The 18,408-nt window shown below is 38.5% G+C and overlaps 1 protein-coding gene across 1 annotated transcript in view; it reads right to left on the bottom strand.

The window, feature by feature from the left end:
* LOC143283282 (ribosomal protein S6 kinase 2 beta-like) overlaps positions 1-17,315 on the bottom strand; it is a 55,829-nt gene extending 38,514 nt beyond the window's left edge. The window contains exons 1-5 of the mRNA XM_076589465.1: positions 17,190-17,315; positions 13,066-13,101; positions 9,822-9,938; positions 6,556-6,637; positions 1,096-1,176 (exon numbers count right to left, since the gene is read on the bottom strand). Of these exons, the coding sequence (XP_076445580.1) occupies positions 1,096-1,176; positions 6,556-6,637; positions 9,822-9,938; positions 13,066-13,101; positions 17,190-17,249 (376 nt within the window). The 5' untranslated portion in view covers positions 17,250-17,315. The remainder of the gene's footprint in view (positions 1-1,095; positions 1,177-6,555; positions 6,638-9,821; positions 9,939-13,065; positions 13,102-17,189) is intronic.
* Positions 17,316-18,408: the final 1,093 nt, after the last annotated feature.

The following is an 18,408-nucleotide window of genomic DNA, read 5'->3' as shown; positions in this document are numbered from 1 at the left end:
ATCTGGCGATGTAATCCACCCCTTCACCATAAAATAGAACCTTCAAAGTTCACTGCAAGGAATAGAATACAAAAAAAAAAAACACCCAAAAAAACCCAACCCAAATGTTTGTCAAAATTCAATGATGACTATATGGATGCACCAGCAACAAAGAACCGATAAACCACAGTTCTGTTAGTATCCTTGCCAACAAAAACCCTGTTTAAATCATACCCCAGTTTCAAAACCCTGTTTAAATCATACCCCAGTTTCAATCCATCAAAAAGAATTGTGTGCTCTGAATTTTGTCCTCATTATGATATATATTACATCCATGCTACATCACCCAATGATCACATTCTGAGAGCCTGTGTACAGTGCAAGGCATTCTTTCCTGTTTGTTTCCTCTTTGGACTGGTGTCGTGTGTTTTCCAACATTCTCAAGACACTGGAATCGTCATTAGCTTCACTCATTTACTCCGTGAATGACAAAACACCAGTGAGACTTAGAGAGACTAATCACCAACCAAACAAACATGACTGATGTGAAAGAGACCAAAATGGACAGAGCTGATAGGAGATGGACTGGATGATGTCAGATTTACAAGTTACTGTTTGCTCAATCAGACATGAAAGCCTCAGCTACTGTCTTTCTTTTTCTTCTGCATTCACTCGTATGCACACGAGTGGGCTTTTACGTGTATGACCATTTTTACCCCGCCACGTAGGCAGCCATACTCCGTTTTCGGGGGTGTGCATGCTGGGTATGTTCTTGTTTCCATAACCCACCCAACGCTGACATGGATTACAGGATCTTTAACATGCGTATTTGATCTTCTGCTTGCATATATACACACGAAGGGGGTTCAGGCACTAGCAGGTCTGCACATATGTTGACCAGGGAGATCGTAAAAATCTCCACCCTTTACCCACCAGGCGCCGTCACCGTGATTCAAACCCGGGACCCTCAGATTGACAGTCAACGCTTTAACCACTCGGCTATTGCGCCCGTCTATTGTCTTTCAATTCTCTCTCTCTCTCTCTCTCTCTCTCAAGCCCCATTAGTCAATGTTCAGTCAGTCAAAAGACGAAACAAAACAAACAACAAAAACTCACCATAGTGCAGGCGTACAATGAATGGGTGGTTAACATCAGCTAGAATGTCTCTCTCCATCTTCGTCCTCTGACGATCACGCACTGCAATTCATCATTTCAGGAGTTTAGTGATCTTTCTGGAGCTGGTTTGTTTACACTGCAGATCAGACTCGTGAAAAATGTTCATAAACAGCACAGTCAATCCACATACTAAATAAAACATTAGAAATATTATACAGATCGTGGGATACGAACAGTTCATATTGTAAATGATCCTTTCCACCTGGGTCATTGAAAGTATATAAATGGAAAAATTATAATTACAATACTGGTTATTATCATCAATCCTTTTGTAGGGTACCACAGGCATACCATAAATGCTGACACTGGACACAAGGTTGAGGCAATACTGTCGTTCTACACAGACCTGCTGATTTCTTATTACTACTTATGAGAGATACAGTTACAACAAATCATTTCTGTGTCGGAACGAAAGGTTGAAACCACTGATTATTAAATACACCCCCTAAATGGATGTGCTGTCTCTCTGATATTCAGAAAAACAGAAAGTATTAGAAAACTAACATTTTTTATTTGGGGTACACATTATATGGTCACAGTGAGTGGGGGAGGAATGCTTGTTAAATAATTCAACTTGGAGTGAATTATTTAGTGTACAGGTTCTTGCAGATGTGGCCTGACAAATCTGCATACTTTTTCCAGACCTTTTCCAGACTTCAACATTTTCAGTATCAAACACGAAGCCAAACTGAGTAAAAAAAACAACATGTGTTTGCTGCATTGCTGATGAAAGAGATTGGCAGATAAATGTATATTCCAGTAACCACGTTTAATTTTTTTTTTCTAAATCCTATTTGTTTCTTTGATTATTTCCAGAATTATGCTCTTTGTCAAGAGTTTATATATTAGTATTCTAAGACTTTTCTAGTAATCCAGATCCAGAAGGACAAGAGATGTTTTTTTCCACAAATTTTCCAGTCCCGGAAATGGTTCTCTCATTTTTCTCAAGACTTTTCTACGCTTCTATGACTGTTAGAAGTCTGAGCATGTAATATACAAAGTATACAATATAAAAATCATATAACACATGAAAATCAATTCCGGAACTTTGAAAATAATGGCTACATGTATCACATCCAAATCTTCCTTTGCTGAAACCCTGCTGAAAAACTGGCCAATTTCACGGCACTGTGCCAAGTTTGTTCAGCATCCAGACTGCGTCAGTGTGAAATTCTTGATTAAATCAAGTGAGCACAGCGTGGACCAGCACTGACGCACACTGACATGACTGTGGTAAAGAATAGCGTTGATATAATCCAATACCATACGAAACCAATTGCCCACACAACAGCTGGTGCTTTCCTGATCACAATTTCATTTTTTTGGCATGACTGTTCTTGGAATAACACTACCTGGCTTATAATACTTTCTTTTCTTCTTTTTCAATAACAAATAATAAAGAACAAGATAAACAAGATACCAAATGTCACATCATGGCATGTATACATGTTGAAATAGCTTCAAGGAGCACCAGTTTTTTTGTTTTTTGTTGTTGTTGTTTTTATAAAGTGTTATTAAAGGAATAATATAATTATGTTATCCATTACCTGTGGCAGCGTGCTTCTTACAAACATGTCAAATTTTGCAGTTTATTCATTTCTGATATTGTTAAAAATTATATCAAACATGCATCATTCATGTACTGTATTATGATGACATTTTTCATTTTACTCAATGTTCTATTACCAACACAGAGTATGGTAACCATTTTTTAACAAAATCACAGTAATTCATTTCCATTGTGTGTATATGCTTTTCTAACTTGTATCTATACTTGAGGTCAAGCAGGAATGCTTGCAGTGTTGGTTTTATTTGGTTGATTCTACTCCTATGTATAAAAAATTTTGCCCATAATAACATTAAATCTAAAGTATCATCCATTGTATTTTTATCATCAGTTCCAAACAATGCCAATTCAAATTTTTATTTTTAAAATAAATGTTTAAGCCTGGTCTCCCATACTGATAAAACAGGAAACAAGACGAAGATCAAAAAGCTGATTTCACTGTGTCACACAGAATTTTAAGTTAAAAGCAGGCAAACCAAGGGTTTTAATAACGAAACACTTAGTATTAATGAGTCCAATTGCTATTTTTTACTCACTTGTGTACACAATGTGAGTCTATATAATAACCTGGTGTTCGGCTCTCTGTGTGTGAGTGTGAGTGTATGTGTGTGTGTGTGTGTGTGTGTGTGTGTGTGTGTGTGTGTGGTAAACTTTAACATTGTCATTTTCTCTGGAAATGCTGTGTCTGCCAATACCAAATTTGGATTGAAAACAGCGGGGGGAAAAATCTTCAGTCATACCAATAACAGGTTGTAAATCTTCTGGATTAAACTGTATTTCTGTATTATGAATAGTTAATTTGTTGAGGATCCAAATCCAGAAAATGGTTGTTTTGAAGCTGGCATGACCTTTTTTTTTTCCTTTCGTGTTTGCAATTAAAAGAAAAGAAATACAAATTCTGGACAGAACACATACAGTGACACTAACTACATCATCAATGCATTTACTGTATACAATGAATATTCTAAAATGGAGACTGAATAAACCAGAATGAAAGAGTAAGTGAATGGACTGTGTTGTAGTTTCTGCCAGTAACTGAGACGTCAAACACGATTTCCACAGACGTGGAAAAAGCAGATACATGTGGTGTGCTTGAGGTGATGGCAACATCTCCTTTACCTTGGACTTTAAAGAATTTCTCAAAGGCCCGAGATATACAAAAATAGCATGATTTAAATGACATTATCTCCTCCAATACAGTAACCAATTCGTCACACTAAATTAAAGATTAATTTAAAAAAAATAATAATAAAAAAAATCAAACATTAAATTTTTAACGTCATTTGTAGACACACATTAGCGCTGTAAGTGTAAGACTACTACCGAACATGCTTGGAATTAATCTGCTTTTTCTTTTTTTTTTCTCTTTTTACCTGAAGCTTTATAATATCAAATACAGAACATTTCAATGATTTAGAATTTTTTTTTTTTTTTTTTTTTTTTAAAGTGAAGGCCTTGCCTCTCTTATTCATTCATGAGATTAACTGCTTTTCATTTTCATTTACTGATTGTGACTATCCTAACAATATAATATAAAGTCTCTGGATGTGCCACCAATCTGATCAGAATGTACTCCCCTCATCCAAGTCAGTAACTGGCAAACATTTGGCACATCTGTCCAAAGATGATACATGCAATGCCAGTCAAGATAAAAGGATGTGCAGTACAAGCAAATTTCCAAACAATATCAGATTAGAGGCTCACTTTTCTTCCTACTCCTAGTCCTGTTCAATGCAATGCTGACCATTTCTCAAAAAGTGCTGTGCCACATAACATTTCCAAACACTGAAGCCAATTTTTCAAACCCAGTTAAATCAATACAGTCTGATTCTGCTGATGTTATGGACTTTTTTTCTCTTTCCCTTTCAAAATAAATGTCTTTCTTTTCTGAAGTGACAATTTCAGCCACTGAACTCGAGTGATTTTGCAAAATTCATACTTAACAAGCACTTTAATCCTGAATGGGGCCCTTCTGACCATGTCCAAACACCTGAACGAGTGCTCAGTGTTTATTTTGTCCCAACCTGCCCAAGTGCAACGCACACACTTCAGCCAGAAGAATTATGACTGGGCTTCCTTTCACCTTTTTCTCTGCTGCTGCTGCTTCTTCTCAAGGCCTGACTAAGCGCGCTGGGTTACGCTGCTGGTCAGGCATCTGCTTGGCAGATGTGGTGTAACGTATATGGGTTTGTCCGAACGCAGTGACGCCTCCTTGAGCTACTGAAATTGAAACTGAAACTTCTTCTTCTCCCTCAACTCTGAGAAGGGTCATTGGGGCAGCCCACACAAGAGCCACTCACAAGATTCCTCCAGGTCTGTCAGCTGTGTGTCACTGTCACTTTCAACACACAACCAACAGACCTTACACCTTACCCACCTGGTCTATAATGTCTCTGAGGATGAATAGTGTGTGTGTGTGTGTGTGTGTGTGTGTGTGTGTGTGTGTGTGTGTGTGTGTGTGTGTTTGTGTGTGTGCGTGTGTGTGGTGTATATATAGAGAGAGACTAAGAGAGAGAGAGACAAATAAACACCGACAAAAATGCATTTTTTCTTAAAATAAAAATTGTGGAAATGTGTCTTTTTATATCATTATTTGGTTACTCTGCTTTTGATGTGATTTTTCTGACACCAAAATGGGGAGTTCATATTATACCGTATACTCCCAGTTTGGTTAAATATACTTACCATGTCAAACTGATGCAAACCAGGCCTACAAGTTTGCTCTTCTCAGCCAAAATTTCATGAATAGTTATTTCTTAAGCACTGCTCAGCACTGAGTCAGTAAGTGTATGTTTACATGATACAATGCTTACAAGACTCAGTAGCATGTTAATAATCAGGTCTTCAAATCTTGTACACTAAAGTATGCATACTTATAAGCACCAGGAAGATCTGTAATTTTGACAAATATTCAAACTCAAACTAGTCAAAGGCCATGAAAATGCTATCCAGTTTTGTTGTTTGTTTGTTGTTAAAACTGTTTGTTTGTTTGTTGTTGTTTTTTGTCGTTTTTCAAACCTGAACATTTAGAAACACAAAAAACCCTGATGCATGCTTCATCAACAGTACTGTAGACATATGGTAAGGCTACTAACACAGATAATACCCGATACCTTTATCACAGAAAGGGTGAAATGCAACACATGCACAGTACACACACACACACACACACACACACTCATCACACCAGGTTACATGTATTGCTGTAATCATGCACTTACACAAACACACATACTCATATATTTATTTTTTTGTTCACACACACAGACACTTTTTTTTTCAGACACACACACACGCACACACATGCAAATGGAGCATATTGACAGAGCAGAATTTTAAAATCTGACAAAAACTTTGAGAGAGAGACAACAAATGACCTAATACATGAATGTGCCATAAGCAGTACTGTTTTCGAACAAATTTATGTCCAGATCTCAGCAATGACCAACACACTGAGGTTGTTTAGTTTTTACGTTTTGTGCGAGTACTTGCTTGCCAGGTTTATTAAAAAGGTTAATGGTTAAAGATCCCATAGTCTTGTATGGTCATCGGGCCAGTGAATCCATATATCCACTTTGTCAAGGGCTCAGCACAGAAGAAAGGCTAAGAAAAGTAGACATTCATAACACCAGTCTTACATATATATATATATACACCTTCCTATCACCACCCCTACCCCCAAACCACCCAACTCTCCCATTCTCTTTCAACACCCCATACACCTCCAAACATCACGAAACACCAGACGTCAGACCACACACACACACACACACACACACACACACACAGAAAACCCCAGCCTACTAGTACTACCTAGCCTGCGTATGCCTGACCTTTCAGCGTGGCCTTTTTCAGGACCTTCATGGCGTACAGTGTCCCGGCATCATCACCTGTTATCTTCCTCACCAGAAACACCTGTCAGACACACAGACAGCAACATGCTCCATCAATACTTGACACCCGTTAGGCTGGGTTAGTAGTAGTACCACATTTCTTGTTGCTGTGTTGTTTTTTTTGGTTTTTTGTATAGATCCTTTTTTAGGGTTGTTTTTTGTTTGTTTGTTTTTAAACGTCTGTTATCATTCACCGTTCCCCTGTATTCCAATGTTTCATGTTGCATCTGTGAGTGTGACATGGGCGATGGTAAATCAAATCATGAAAAGTCAAATTTACGGTCTGTTACCGTTCCCCCATATTCCAGTATGTTTCATGTGGTGTTTCTGACAAAAGCTATGGTAAATCAAAGTAAGAAAGGTCATGTTCTCTGGGCACTGCACCAAACCCCCTCCTCTCCCCCCGTCGCTGATCTGCAGTGTATGTTCAGGTGTCTGGGTCAGATACTTGTTCTCTCTTTGACAACAGAAAATCAATTATGAACAGGAGTGTGTGTAATATGTGCACGTGTATACGTGCAAAAACAGTTTGTGTGAATGGGCTTATGTGTGTGCACACTTTTCCCCATGCATGCATGAAAATATGAATTCTCTATGCATACATGCATACAAGCATAACAAGCGAGAGGGGTGTGAAAAAAAAAATCATTCAATGCAAATAAAATTCATGAATTATGCATTAAGTGATAAACTGCCCACACTAATGTGCAACTGCTTGTGTACACGTTTATACATGTACATGTTTTAATGTATGCATCTTTTATTTGACGCATACAAATGCGCTTGTGTCTGCATGCCCACAATTATATGTATGCTCAGCACTGCTGTTATCAGTGCATCCATTAATTCAAAAAGACATGAAAAGCATCAACAACAACAACAAACAAAAAAAGGTATGCCCTGAAGGCCTGCAACACTGCTCAAGAAAAAAAAGAAAGAAAAATAAATAAGAATAAAGAAAGATTCAGATCTATGAAGCTCCCCTCCCCCACTCCTCCCAAAGTCTGGTCAATTTGGACAAAAAATATAAACTGGACTGTGGATTTTACTCTTTTTTTTTTTCCTTTTATTTTTAAGTACAGACGGCACTAGTGGGTCAAGGTTAAGTATGAGTAGTTAAACTATGTTTTATAGATGGCTCCCTAAGTTTCTCTAATGACTACATTTTAAAAGTTTTGATAGCAGCAATGTTTCAACCTTTCATATACAACAACATTAACTTCTACTGAAAAGATGTCCAAAAGAGAAAGAAATCTGTCAGTTTATTTGATTGACATATTTTTAATGCAGACATTCTGAAATGTTCACAACATCAGCCCCATTTTAGTCTCACTGGATAACGATACAAGTCAACAATCACGAATTTCAATGTATCAAAACATCATTCCATACATGGAGGTTGTCAATCATCATGTGACTATCTAAAACATTAATGCCTAAGAATATAATAACAACATTCATTACTTTATATCATTCTAAGTGGCAGATCACAGCATGAATCTATCATCTGACAAAAAAGCAAGTAGTATCATTTCTCTCTGGTCTAAATCAGTAAGTATAATATATCTTCAGAATTAAGTGGCCTCAGATGTCCACACTGAGAATATCTGTGGCTTTCCATCTTCTTTGCTGGTTTCAATCTCTGCACGTTTCCAGTTCGTAGAGCATAAATCATATATGTATTTCAATTCTGATGCATCTATTTTAAATTGACAAGGAAGATAAGGGCAATGCAGGCTGGAAAATTAGCATATTCTGATAATGAGCTTTTTCTATAAATTTTCAATCGATCTAATATATATGAATCGAGGTTTGCAGGTAGAGAGAAAATATCAGTTACCATGGAAGGGAAACTGGTGTGTGTGTGTGTGTGTGTGTGTGAGTGTGTATGTGTGTGTGTGTGTGTGTGTGTGTGTGTGTGTGTGTGTGATATGTAATCTATTAATCTATTCTTATAAGGCAGCCCTAAAAGGCTCAATTGTTCATGTTCAGTATCGAAATAACCAAATTACTATTACCAGTATTAGTATTATCCTCCAAAGTAACTGTCCTGATTTGTGACATAAGCTGACAGCGTTTGGTAAATGCCTTGATCATAGCTGATGAAGAAAAAAAAAAGGTAACACAGACTGGCCTAATAATATCGAGACAAACCATGACCCAGATTGATATTAATAATAATGTGACTGGTCTTTTCAATAATTCCTATGCTATAGAAAGACATCGTAATAAAATGCTGGAAACTGCAACTATTTTACTGCAGTATTAATATTGGCAGTTCACAAACGCAGACCCCTGAAATTTTGTTTTATTATATTTTCACTCATGATCATGCTCTCAACTCACCATGGCCAGGAATGGCTCTCCTTTTAAGTTTATTCATAACTCTCACCCTGCAGAACACATCATTACTAAAGGTCTTGTTCATGTGTTCTGCTGTTCTCCCTGATTTTAGTTCATGCAACACTTGCAGAGCTGAGATACTGCCAAAGTTAAAGTTTGCCCCCCCCCCCTCCCCTTCCCCCCCTCACTCCGCCCCCCCACACCCACCCGCCCACACACTAAATGTCTAATATAGACATGAAAAGACATTACAGTAAAGAAGAAAACACACATGCACACACAAACACACACACACACACAAATGAGTCTAGGAGTTTAGTGCTGATCACATATAGAATCACTCTGTATATAAACATAGTCAAAAAGAACATAAATCACCCTTTGGCCAGTTTGGGATTTAAATATGTATACACCCATTCATAAAATTTCACTCTACTGCTGTACTATTTCTCTAAGTTAATTTCTACTAAATAAGTTCAACACCTCACAGCTCAATGCTTGAAGAACACCACAGCACCACAGTACAATATGACACATTTTATAAAATAAACAAAACATCAATACACCAATACTTATTGGTGTTATTACTATAAATAAAAATAAAATGCAAAACAAAACATACATGTGGATGTACATGTATACATACAATGATACATGCATACACGTACATGTATATATGTATGTATGTATATATATATATATATATATATATATATATATATATATATATATAGTAATATACCAATACCATCTACAAAACTTCAGAGTCAATGTTTTGACAAACACTGGTGAATACAAAATAAGATGAGCAGATAAAAAGAAATACAAATACAAATACTTTCAATACAGTAACATCCACTTACTTTTCCAAAGGAACCTTGTCCCAGAACTTTGAGAAGTTCAAAATGAGAAGGGTCGGCTTTCTCTCCATGTTTGTTAGCAAGACTTGTAATCTCAAGTTCATTGGTCGAGTCCTCACCCTGAAAAAGAGTGGGAATTCTGGTGGTTATTTCTTTTAATGTCGGTCTCTGAAGACTTAATACTGTATGCAAAAATACACACACATATATACGAGGTGTGTTCAAAAAGTATCCGACCTTAATTTTTCCTGCGTAAACAAATGAAACTAGGGAGGCGTGGTTTAGTGCATGTATGTAGGTGACCCAAATGTGCATGCCTGAATTTTTTTCCCGCCTGCAGAAGCTGTGAGTGTCAGTCGAATGCAGACCGCCGATGAATGAGGAAGTGTAAATGAGCGGCGTCGGATTTTCGTTTTTGACAAAATGACTGAAAAACTTGAACAGCGTTACTGCATCAGATTTTTTTCAAGCTTGGCGATTCCCAAGTGGAAATGATCCACAAGATTCAACAGGCCTTCGGGGATGAAGCAATGGGCACCACACAGATAAAGGAGCGGTACAACCGCTTCAAAGATGGTCGCACATCAGTGGAGAGTGAAACATGTTCTAGTAGGCCCTCAACATCCCGAAATGTGATCGTCAATGACCAATTGAGGACCCTGGTGATGCAGGATCATCAAATCACAATCCAAGAACTTACAGATGAGTTGGGCGTCAGCATTGGATCCGTTCATTCTATTATGCAGGAGGATTTGGACTTGAGAAGAATCTCAGCGAAGTTCGTACCAAAGCTGCTAACGATTGAGCAGAAGCAACTCCGTTTGGAGACTGTGAACAGCGATCCCAAATTCAACACAGTGATCACTGGTGATGAGTCCTGGGTTTTTGGGTACGACCCAGAAACCAAGTTGCAGTCATCACAATGGAAGCATCCAACATCCCCGAGGCCAAAAAGAGCAAGGCAGGTCTGCAGCAATCTCAAAGTCATGCTGACCGTCTTCTTCGACTCCAGTGGCATGGTTCATCACGAGTACGCACCACACAGCACAACCATCACAAAGGAGTATTACCAAGAGGTTCTGCGTCGCCTTCCTAATGCCGTGTGACGCAAATGGCGGGACCTGTGGGCAGTGGGCAATTGGCAGCTCCATCACAATAATGCACCCACCCATTCTTCACATTTGGTAAAGAGTTTCCTGGCCAAACACAACACACCTGTGCTTCATCAGGCTCCCTACTCTCCTAACATGGCTGTCTGTGACTTCTGGCTGTTCCCACAGCTGAAAATGCCCCTGAAAGGGACCAGATCAGTCCAGAGAAGACATCATGCAGAATACAACGGACCAGCTGCACGCCATCCCAAAAGAGGCCTTCCAGTGCTGCTTCCGACAGCGGCAGAACCGTTGGGAGAAGTGTGTGGCAGCTTAATGGGACAACTTTGAAGGAGATTAGTGTCTGTTTTATCTGGATACGAGCAGTTTTTATGAACAAAGGTTGGATACTTTTTGAACACACCTCGTATATTAATCAAAACACATTATTATCACATTATCAATTCAAACCCCTTCACAAATTATTTTCAATAACTGTACAACTTCTACAAGCATACTAATGTGTTACTAGGACACTTCTCTGTTTCTGATGAATAGATAGGAGATCTAGTAAAATATTACACATTTGATATTCTAAAAAATAAGATTCCTGTTGAAATTATCATCCGTTAGTTCATAGTTAACATAGCTTCATTCATTGTATGGATCAGAATTTCAGGAAAATTACACACAAGCATGGCTCCAAATTTATTAATTACAGTTTGTCAGCTGATCTGAAACCAGAGAATTTCATGTAGACCACAACTGAGTTACCCACCATGGCAACACAGGATCAGTATAAAGTATTTCACATCAAAGAAAAAAAGAACAAAAAAAAAAAGCTCTAATATTTAGTCTCCTGGTTGTATGTGATATATATATATATATATATATATGTGTGTGTGTGTGTGTGTGTGTGTGTGTGTGTGTGTGTGTGTGTGTGTGTGTCATATCAGATTCTTTATAGAATACAATCTTTAAAATCAGGCAACTAAACCTGTAAAAGATTTATCTCTGTCTCCGCCTGCCACCTCCCTTGATCTCCAAACCATCATTTAATCATGATTTATTTATTCACTCTCTCCAACCTGATGCAACTTAAGTTTTACCAAATGCATCTTTTCTCCCTTTGCTGCACACACTATCACCTATTTCTAGAAACCATGTTTAACAAACTGTCCACTACCCGAGTACCTCCCTTCCCCCTTCCCCATAAAAGCACTTTATCCACTACCATCTGCTGCTATTGTATCACTCTTCTGTTTTTAACACTGGGTCGGGTACAGTTTAACTTTATGTCAGTAATGAATTAATACTAATACTGTAATAGTAATACGTGTAGTAATAATTCTGATCATTTCTTGAAAATAAAAAAAAAGATACACATTCACAATCTATGATTAGTATGAACTTCAGGCTGTCCTTTGAGTATTCAGTTCACTCACCCTTGCTTATCAGTTATTTGCTTATTAATAGATTACGACTGCTCAGTGGACAAAATGCCTTCTCTCTTTAGTGTTCCTTCTAAATAAAACTTTTGTAAGCAGTCAGTCTCAGCACCAGTCCAAGGAACAAAACAAAGTTCATCCTCAGTCTGCACCCACCAGATCCAGATCTGGCACGTGCAATGGCACATCAGACAAAAATGACATAGGAACTACATGGCACTTAAGAGTGTCTGATTCTGACTGATTCTGCATGTGAAATGGGACAGAAAATTAAAAACCACAGACTGCAGATTATGACTATGAGTGTGGCAGCAAAACAGTGACAACAGAGAAACACAGTGACAAAATCTGACAAAGTTGGCGTGGCAGCAAAACAGTGACAACAGAGAAACACAGTGACAAAATCTGACAAAGTTGGCGTGGCAGCAAAACAGTGACAACAGAGAAACACAGTGACAAAATCTGACAAAGTTGACAGTTTTTCAGTTCCCATTAAGTGACAGCAGTAAGATTTTTTTTTTTTTTTTTTTAAAGATCTGCGATACATAGCTTAAAAATGTGTGTGTGTGTGTGTGTGTGTGTGTGTGTGTGTGTGTGTGTGTGTTGCTGTTGTTATTGTACAAGTTGTTGTTGTTACTTTACAAAACTTTACAAAAAGCTGATTTCACAGACTTGACATTGATTACGTGTTTCCAAAATGATGCTTACCTGGTCATCCACCAGCATGTCTTCTGTGCTGGCTGCCTGAAACAGAAACAGGAGATCTCTATTAGTGACCTAACTGTTTTCGATAGGAGGATTGGTGAGTGGTGAAAATGTTATTTTCATTCTGGGGGTCCCGGGTTCAAATCTCATTAACGGCGCCTGGTGGGTAAAGGGTGGAGATTTTTCCGATCTCCCAGGTCAACAACATATGTGCAGACCTGCTTGTGCCTCAACCCCCTTCATGTGTACACATAAGCAGAAGATCAAATATGCACATTGAAGATCTTGTAATTCATGTCAGCATTATGGAAACCAGAACATACCCAGCATGCACACCCCCAAAAATGGTGTACAGCTGCCTACAAGGCAGGGTAAAAACTGTCATAAACGTAAAGGCCCACTCGTGTACATACGAGTGAATGTGGGAGTTGCAGCCCATGAACAAAGAACTGTTTTCACACTGAAAACACTGAAAATAGTAAATTATAAATTATATCATAATAACTGATCTTGATAAGGAAACAGCAGAGTATTTAGGCAAGTGATACTATAACTAGTATAAGCAAATGTCAGACCGTGAATGATGCACAACAGGTTGACAAAAAAAAAAGATAATAATAGTACTAATACTTTAAACAGAATACAGTGTATAATTTACATGTAACTATCATCAAAATACATTGTGGAAAGAAAACAATACACTAACAGTCATTATGAAAAAAATAAAGGAAATATTGTGCCATGAAATGTGTGAGTGGACAGCTGTTCTGCGGATGTATAATTTACTACAAAGTGTGAGTTGGCGAATATGGACTATTGTGTCTATGCAATGCAGCAGTGATCCTTGTGTCAAATAGAACAATGCTTTATAACGTACGCACATAATCAATCCCTGAGTGATAATAATAATAATAATAATAATAATAATAATAAAATAAAAAATGAATAAAAAATAGATAAGATGATAAATAAAATAAAATTAAATTAAACAAAAATAAATACATGAATTAGAACAATCAGCTATCCATTTCAGCAGCAGTTTTGACCTGTAGCTGTAGAAGGGAAACAAGAAAAGAAGTTGCTAGGATGAAGAAAAGTCAAATGTCATGTTCAGATTTTTTTTTCCCCATGAACACATGGTGAACTTTAATTAAATATATAACAAACAGGCAACTAATCCTGCTCCAACTGTCAGACAGAGGCAATTACTGAATTAGCCAATTAGCTAATGCCAAGGGGGTGAGGATACTGTCTGTATGACTGGACAGAGAGAGAGAGAGAGTGGAGGAGGGTAAGGGGATTGGCTGCTGGTCTCTGTCGCATTACCTGATGCTGCGACTGTGTGTGAATGTTGAAGAATTAGTTCTCAAGCCGAGAGAGACAGAGTGACAGGGAGAGAGATTTTTTTCTTAATTATCAGAACAGACATTTAAACAGACTTTGGTCGTTACCTTTTTCTTTATTTTGGTGTGGGGGGTGAGGGTGGGGGTGGGGTGGAGCAAGGAGATCATGCTCTAAATAAATTATTAAAAACTATCATACTAATAATTTCCATTAATTATCATAAACATATTTAATGCTCAAATGTATAATTTGAAAAAGATGCTATTATTTTCCACATATTATATCTATGGATAAATACAGTTAAACTTAAGTTTAACATTTTATTCATAACAAGATGAAGAGGAAGACGAAGAATATCAGAGAGAAGGAGGAGAAGGAGAAAAAGAAAAAGAAGACGACGACAAAGAAGAAGAAGATTGGGCCTCTTATTTTTTCAATCTTCTGCAATGCAACTCAATGCGCTGTACACGCTCCACACACACACACTTCAATAAATTTCATGTCCTAGCACCACACACACGTACACCCATGATAAATGTTGTGTCAAAATTTATTGTTGTTAGAATTATTTTCCTTGATGCTCAGACTCAGAGAATACAGAGGAAGCCAGAGGAACAACTGTCAGGGCCACAGCAGCTGACAGTGTAGTTTCTTTTTGTCTATTTTCACTTTCAGTTATCAAATATATTCTTCGTTACACATGATGTGTTAATCTTATTTGTCCGAGCGACAACAACAAACAACTACTGAAAATTTGTACGTGCAAGTGTAAAAACTTTTTTTTTTAAAAAGAGGTAAACTTGGCAAAATAACTATGACTTGAGCCAGCTGAGGCTGATTTTAATTTGCTCAGCGTTGGAGTCTTAAATGGAACATTATGCAGACTGAATGGCTAGGAGTTCAAATGTTTGGAGCAGTGCAGCCAAAAGTAAAACCCCCTTCTCTATCATACAATTAATTGGAGGAGTAAGCATTATACTCCATGTCTGGTGATACATATACTTACCATGTCAAACTGATGTAAACTAGGTGCAAACTAGGCCTATCGGTTTGCTCTGTTTGGCCAAATTTCGTGCGGCTAACAGTGAAAAGACAACCTGAGATTCTTCTGTTAGAACCATAGTATTATTATATCAGGGATCGCGTTAAAGCATGTTTTTCGCATATTTGACGCATTTTGATTTTCGCTGACGCATTTTCACAGCGCTCACGTGTAACACTTACGCAAAACAACTTTTACTCCAAGCCGTATCAATGCAACTTTAGGACTGACTTGGCAGCTAGGTTTGCGATACTGAATCAGACGGTACAACAAAGTGTCTGTGCATGCGGAGCACTGCGAGATGCCTACGTGACTCTTAACAGTTACAGCCAATTAACAGAGTACGCGCGCACACAACACTGCTTAGCTGACGAGTGAGCCGACGTGAGCGGCGAAAATAGGTGAGTAAACCTTTGATTTAGTGTCATAGGTCTGACACAATTCTGACTCTAACTTACGTGTGTTTTTTTGCCGACTTTGCGTAAGCTGCACGCGTTTTGAAAAAGTCTAGCGCGATCCCTGTTAATAGTAACACTCATTTTGCTAAAATTGGCTTTTCCAGCCTTTATAATTTTTCAAATGAAAAAATATATCAATCTTATCAACTTTTTTCTGCCAGTTATAAAACTGTTCCAAGCTTCTATAATCTGAATTATGCAACTTGTAAGATTCAAGTTTAAAATTTGAATATAAATATTAACCATACTAAGGAAGTTTAGATATGAATGATATAAGGGGGTGCTTTAAGATTCAAGTTTAAAATTTGAATATAAATGTTAACCATACTAAGGAAGTTTAGATATGAATGATATAAGGGGGTGCTTTTCATCAGGATATACAGCTTTGTTCTGCTTTATGTTTCTCATCAAAATAAAAATGGTTATTTCCTGCTCTGCTTAACCATAATTTTATTAGAAAAATGCAAGTTTGGGAGGAAAGTATAAATTTATGAACATAACTCATCTCACTGAACTAGTGGATACTTTGAAAGACTTGTTTTCGAGAAATCACTCCTCGATGTTGTTGAAAAACTTGTTTCCAAGAAGTCACTCCTGAATGTTATTGAACTTTACCTTTTACTTGACACAGTGCACAATAAGAGCATATCTATATGAGATATTTCAATATTCCTTCTCAGTTGACATATTTTACAATTACTCAATGTTTTGTACAGCTCTTTCCCTTTCTCTCTGTGTGTGTGTGTGTGTGTGTGTGTGTGTGTGTGTGTGTGTGTGTGTGTGTGTGTGTGTACATGCTTTACTTTAACAAACATTTTAAAATTCTAATCTCTAGTTCTATCATATATGTAACCTATGCAGTATGCGTGTGAGTGACTGTGCGAGTTCAAAGTCGAAACAAACACGCACTGAGGTGAGCAAACAGGAGCGACAAACGACACCCACCAAGTGCGTGTGGAAAAGGGGGAGGGGTGTACAAAGTAGGGGAGGGGCTTATGACTTGCGGTTTCTGCTAAGTGTGCGCATTCGTCCATTTCTTAAATCCCTTCCTGATATCCGCTTAAGATGATTCTGTTCTTAAAAATCATAATATTGGATAGAGATTGAGGAGGCAGGATTGCGATACTCAGATTTATTCATTTAGATCGTGTGAACTGTTATTCACTGCGATCAAAGCACATGTATTGAAGATTGACACACCAGGCATAGCAACCCAGATTCGGACACTTGGGAAGTTGATTTCAACCTGCACTGCGGACAGAAAACGACGAATAACTCCTTACCTCCGTATCCTGTGCCATCTCCATCCGCCGCCATGGGTCTGCGAGCTGTGCCAGCGGCATGGTGGGAGAGAAGAGCGGAATTTTGATAGCTTTCTGAGGTTCTGTGTGTCCTATGAGTATCCTCCGATAAACAAAATGGCGGTAGGTCTACTGGCGATTGAGAGGCTCGTGTCTCACTTCCTGTGACGCAAAGTATCTCAGCCCAAAATTCCACGCATGCTTTCCCCCGCCTGTAAATTCATTCCCCGCCCCCATGCACAAACCACTTCATCCACAGCCACAGGTAAGATCCTTGCCGGTCCTGCAGTAGTTCTTCTGCAACGCAAATCGAACAACTGTTGCCAACAGCACGAAGCGCGTGGGCGTGCAGACTGAATGTCGACAAGAACGAGGCCCAGCGACAGGGAGAGATGAAACGCAGAGCACGCGAACTGATCTTGTGAGATGATTGCGGCAATGCCACGCCGCGTGCGCAATGGTGCCTGTCAGTCGGATCGACTCAAACAGGTGACAATGACAGCGACTGCAGATACTTACTGAGCTCACAGCGGACACGTATTTTACTATCTTTCTTCTTTTTCTTTCATACACTTCGTTGTTTCAGTTTCAGCAGAGAAACATTCTTGCCTGCAAGTGTAAGATCGGGTTTTTAAAACCCGAGGAATGGAACTTCGCCAAAAGTGTGTCACGGTGTGTGTGTGTGTGTGTGTGCAGCGGAGGCAGGGGAGGCCCGAGTGTGTGAGGGTTGTAAATATCTGGGTTAAAGAAAAGAAGAAGAAGAAACGAAAGAAGAAGAAGAGGAAAAAAAATCGTCCAGTCGCTGAGGCGGTCGTGCAAATCTTTTTCAGCGGGTTTTTACCCGAGTCCGCACTGAAGGGTCGTCGTCTGACACGATTGATCAGGTAAAATTAATTGGCTTCTAGACTACGCCGGCGTTTTCTTCAGGACAGTAACTCTTCTGCTGGGATGAGTCGGTGTGATATTCCAACATTCAGACAAAACAAAACGGAAAAGTGTCAGTGACTGAGGGAGCGCACTAACTGAAAGAAAACTGAGTCTGCCGCGTTAGTCGGTGATATGATCAACCAACTTAAAAATGGAAGGATTATTGTTGTGCAATGAAATGGGCATAGCCAGTGACTGAGTCAAGCCCTGAGGCCTGTATCAGTCACTGAATAATGTGTGCACTGAGCACGCGAGCGCACCGCAAATACACACG

Source organism: Babylonia areolata, chromosome 6, assembly GCF_041734735.1.
Source record: "Babylonia areolata isolate BAREFJ2019XMU chromosome 6, ASM4173473v1, whole genome shotgun sequence".
NCBI classification, from domain to species: domain Eukaryota; kingdom Metazoa; phylum Mollusca; class Gastropoda; order Neogastropoda; family Buccinidae; genus Babylonia; species Babylonia areolata.
The sequence above is the reverse complement of the archived record's forward strand: the minus strand, read 5'-3'. Positions and strand labels throughout refer to the sequence as shown.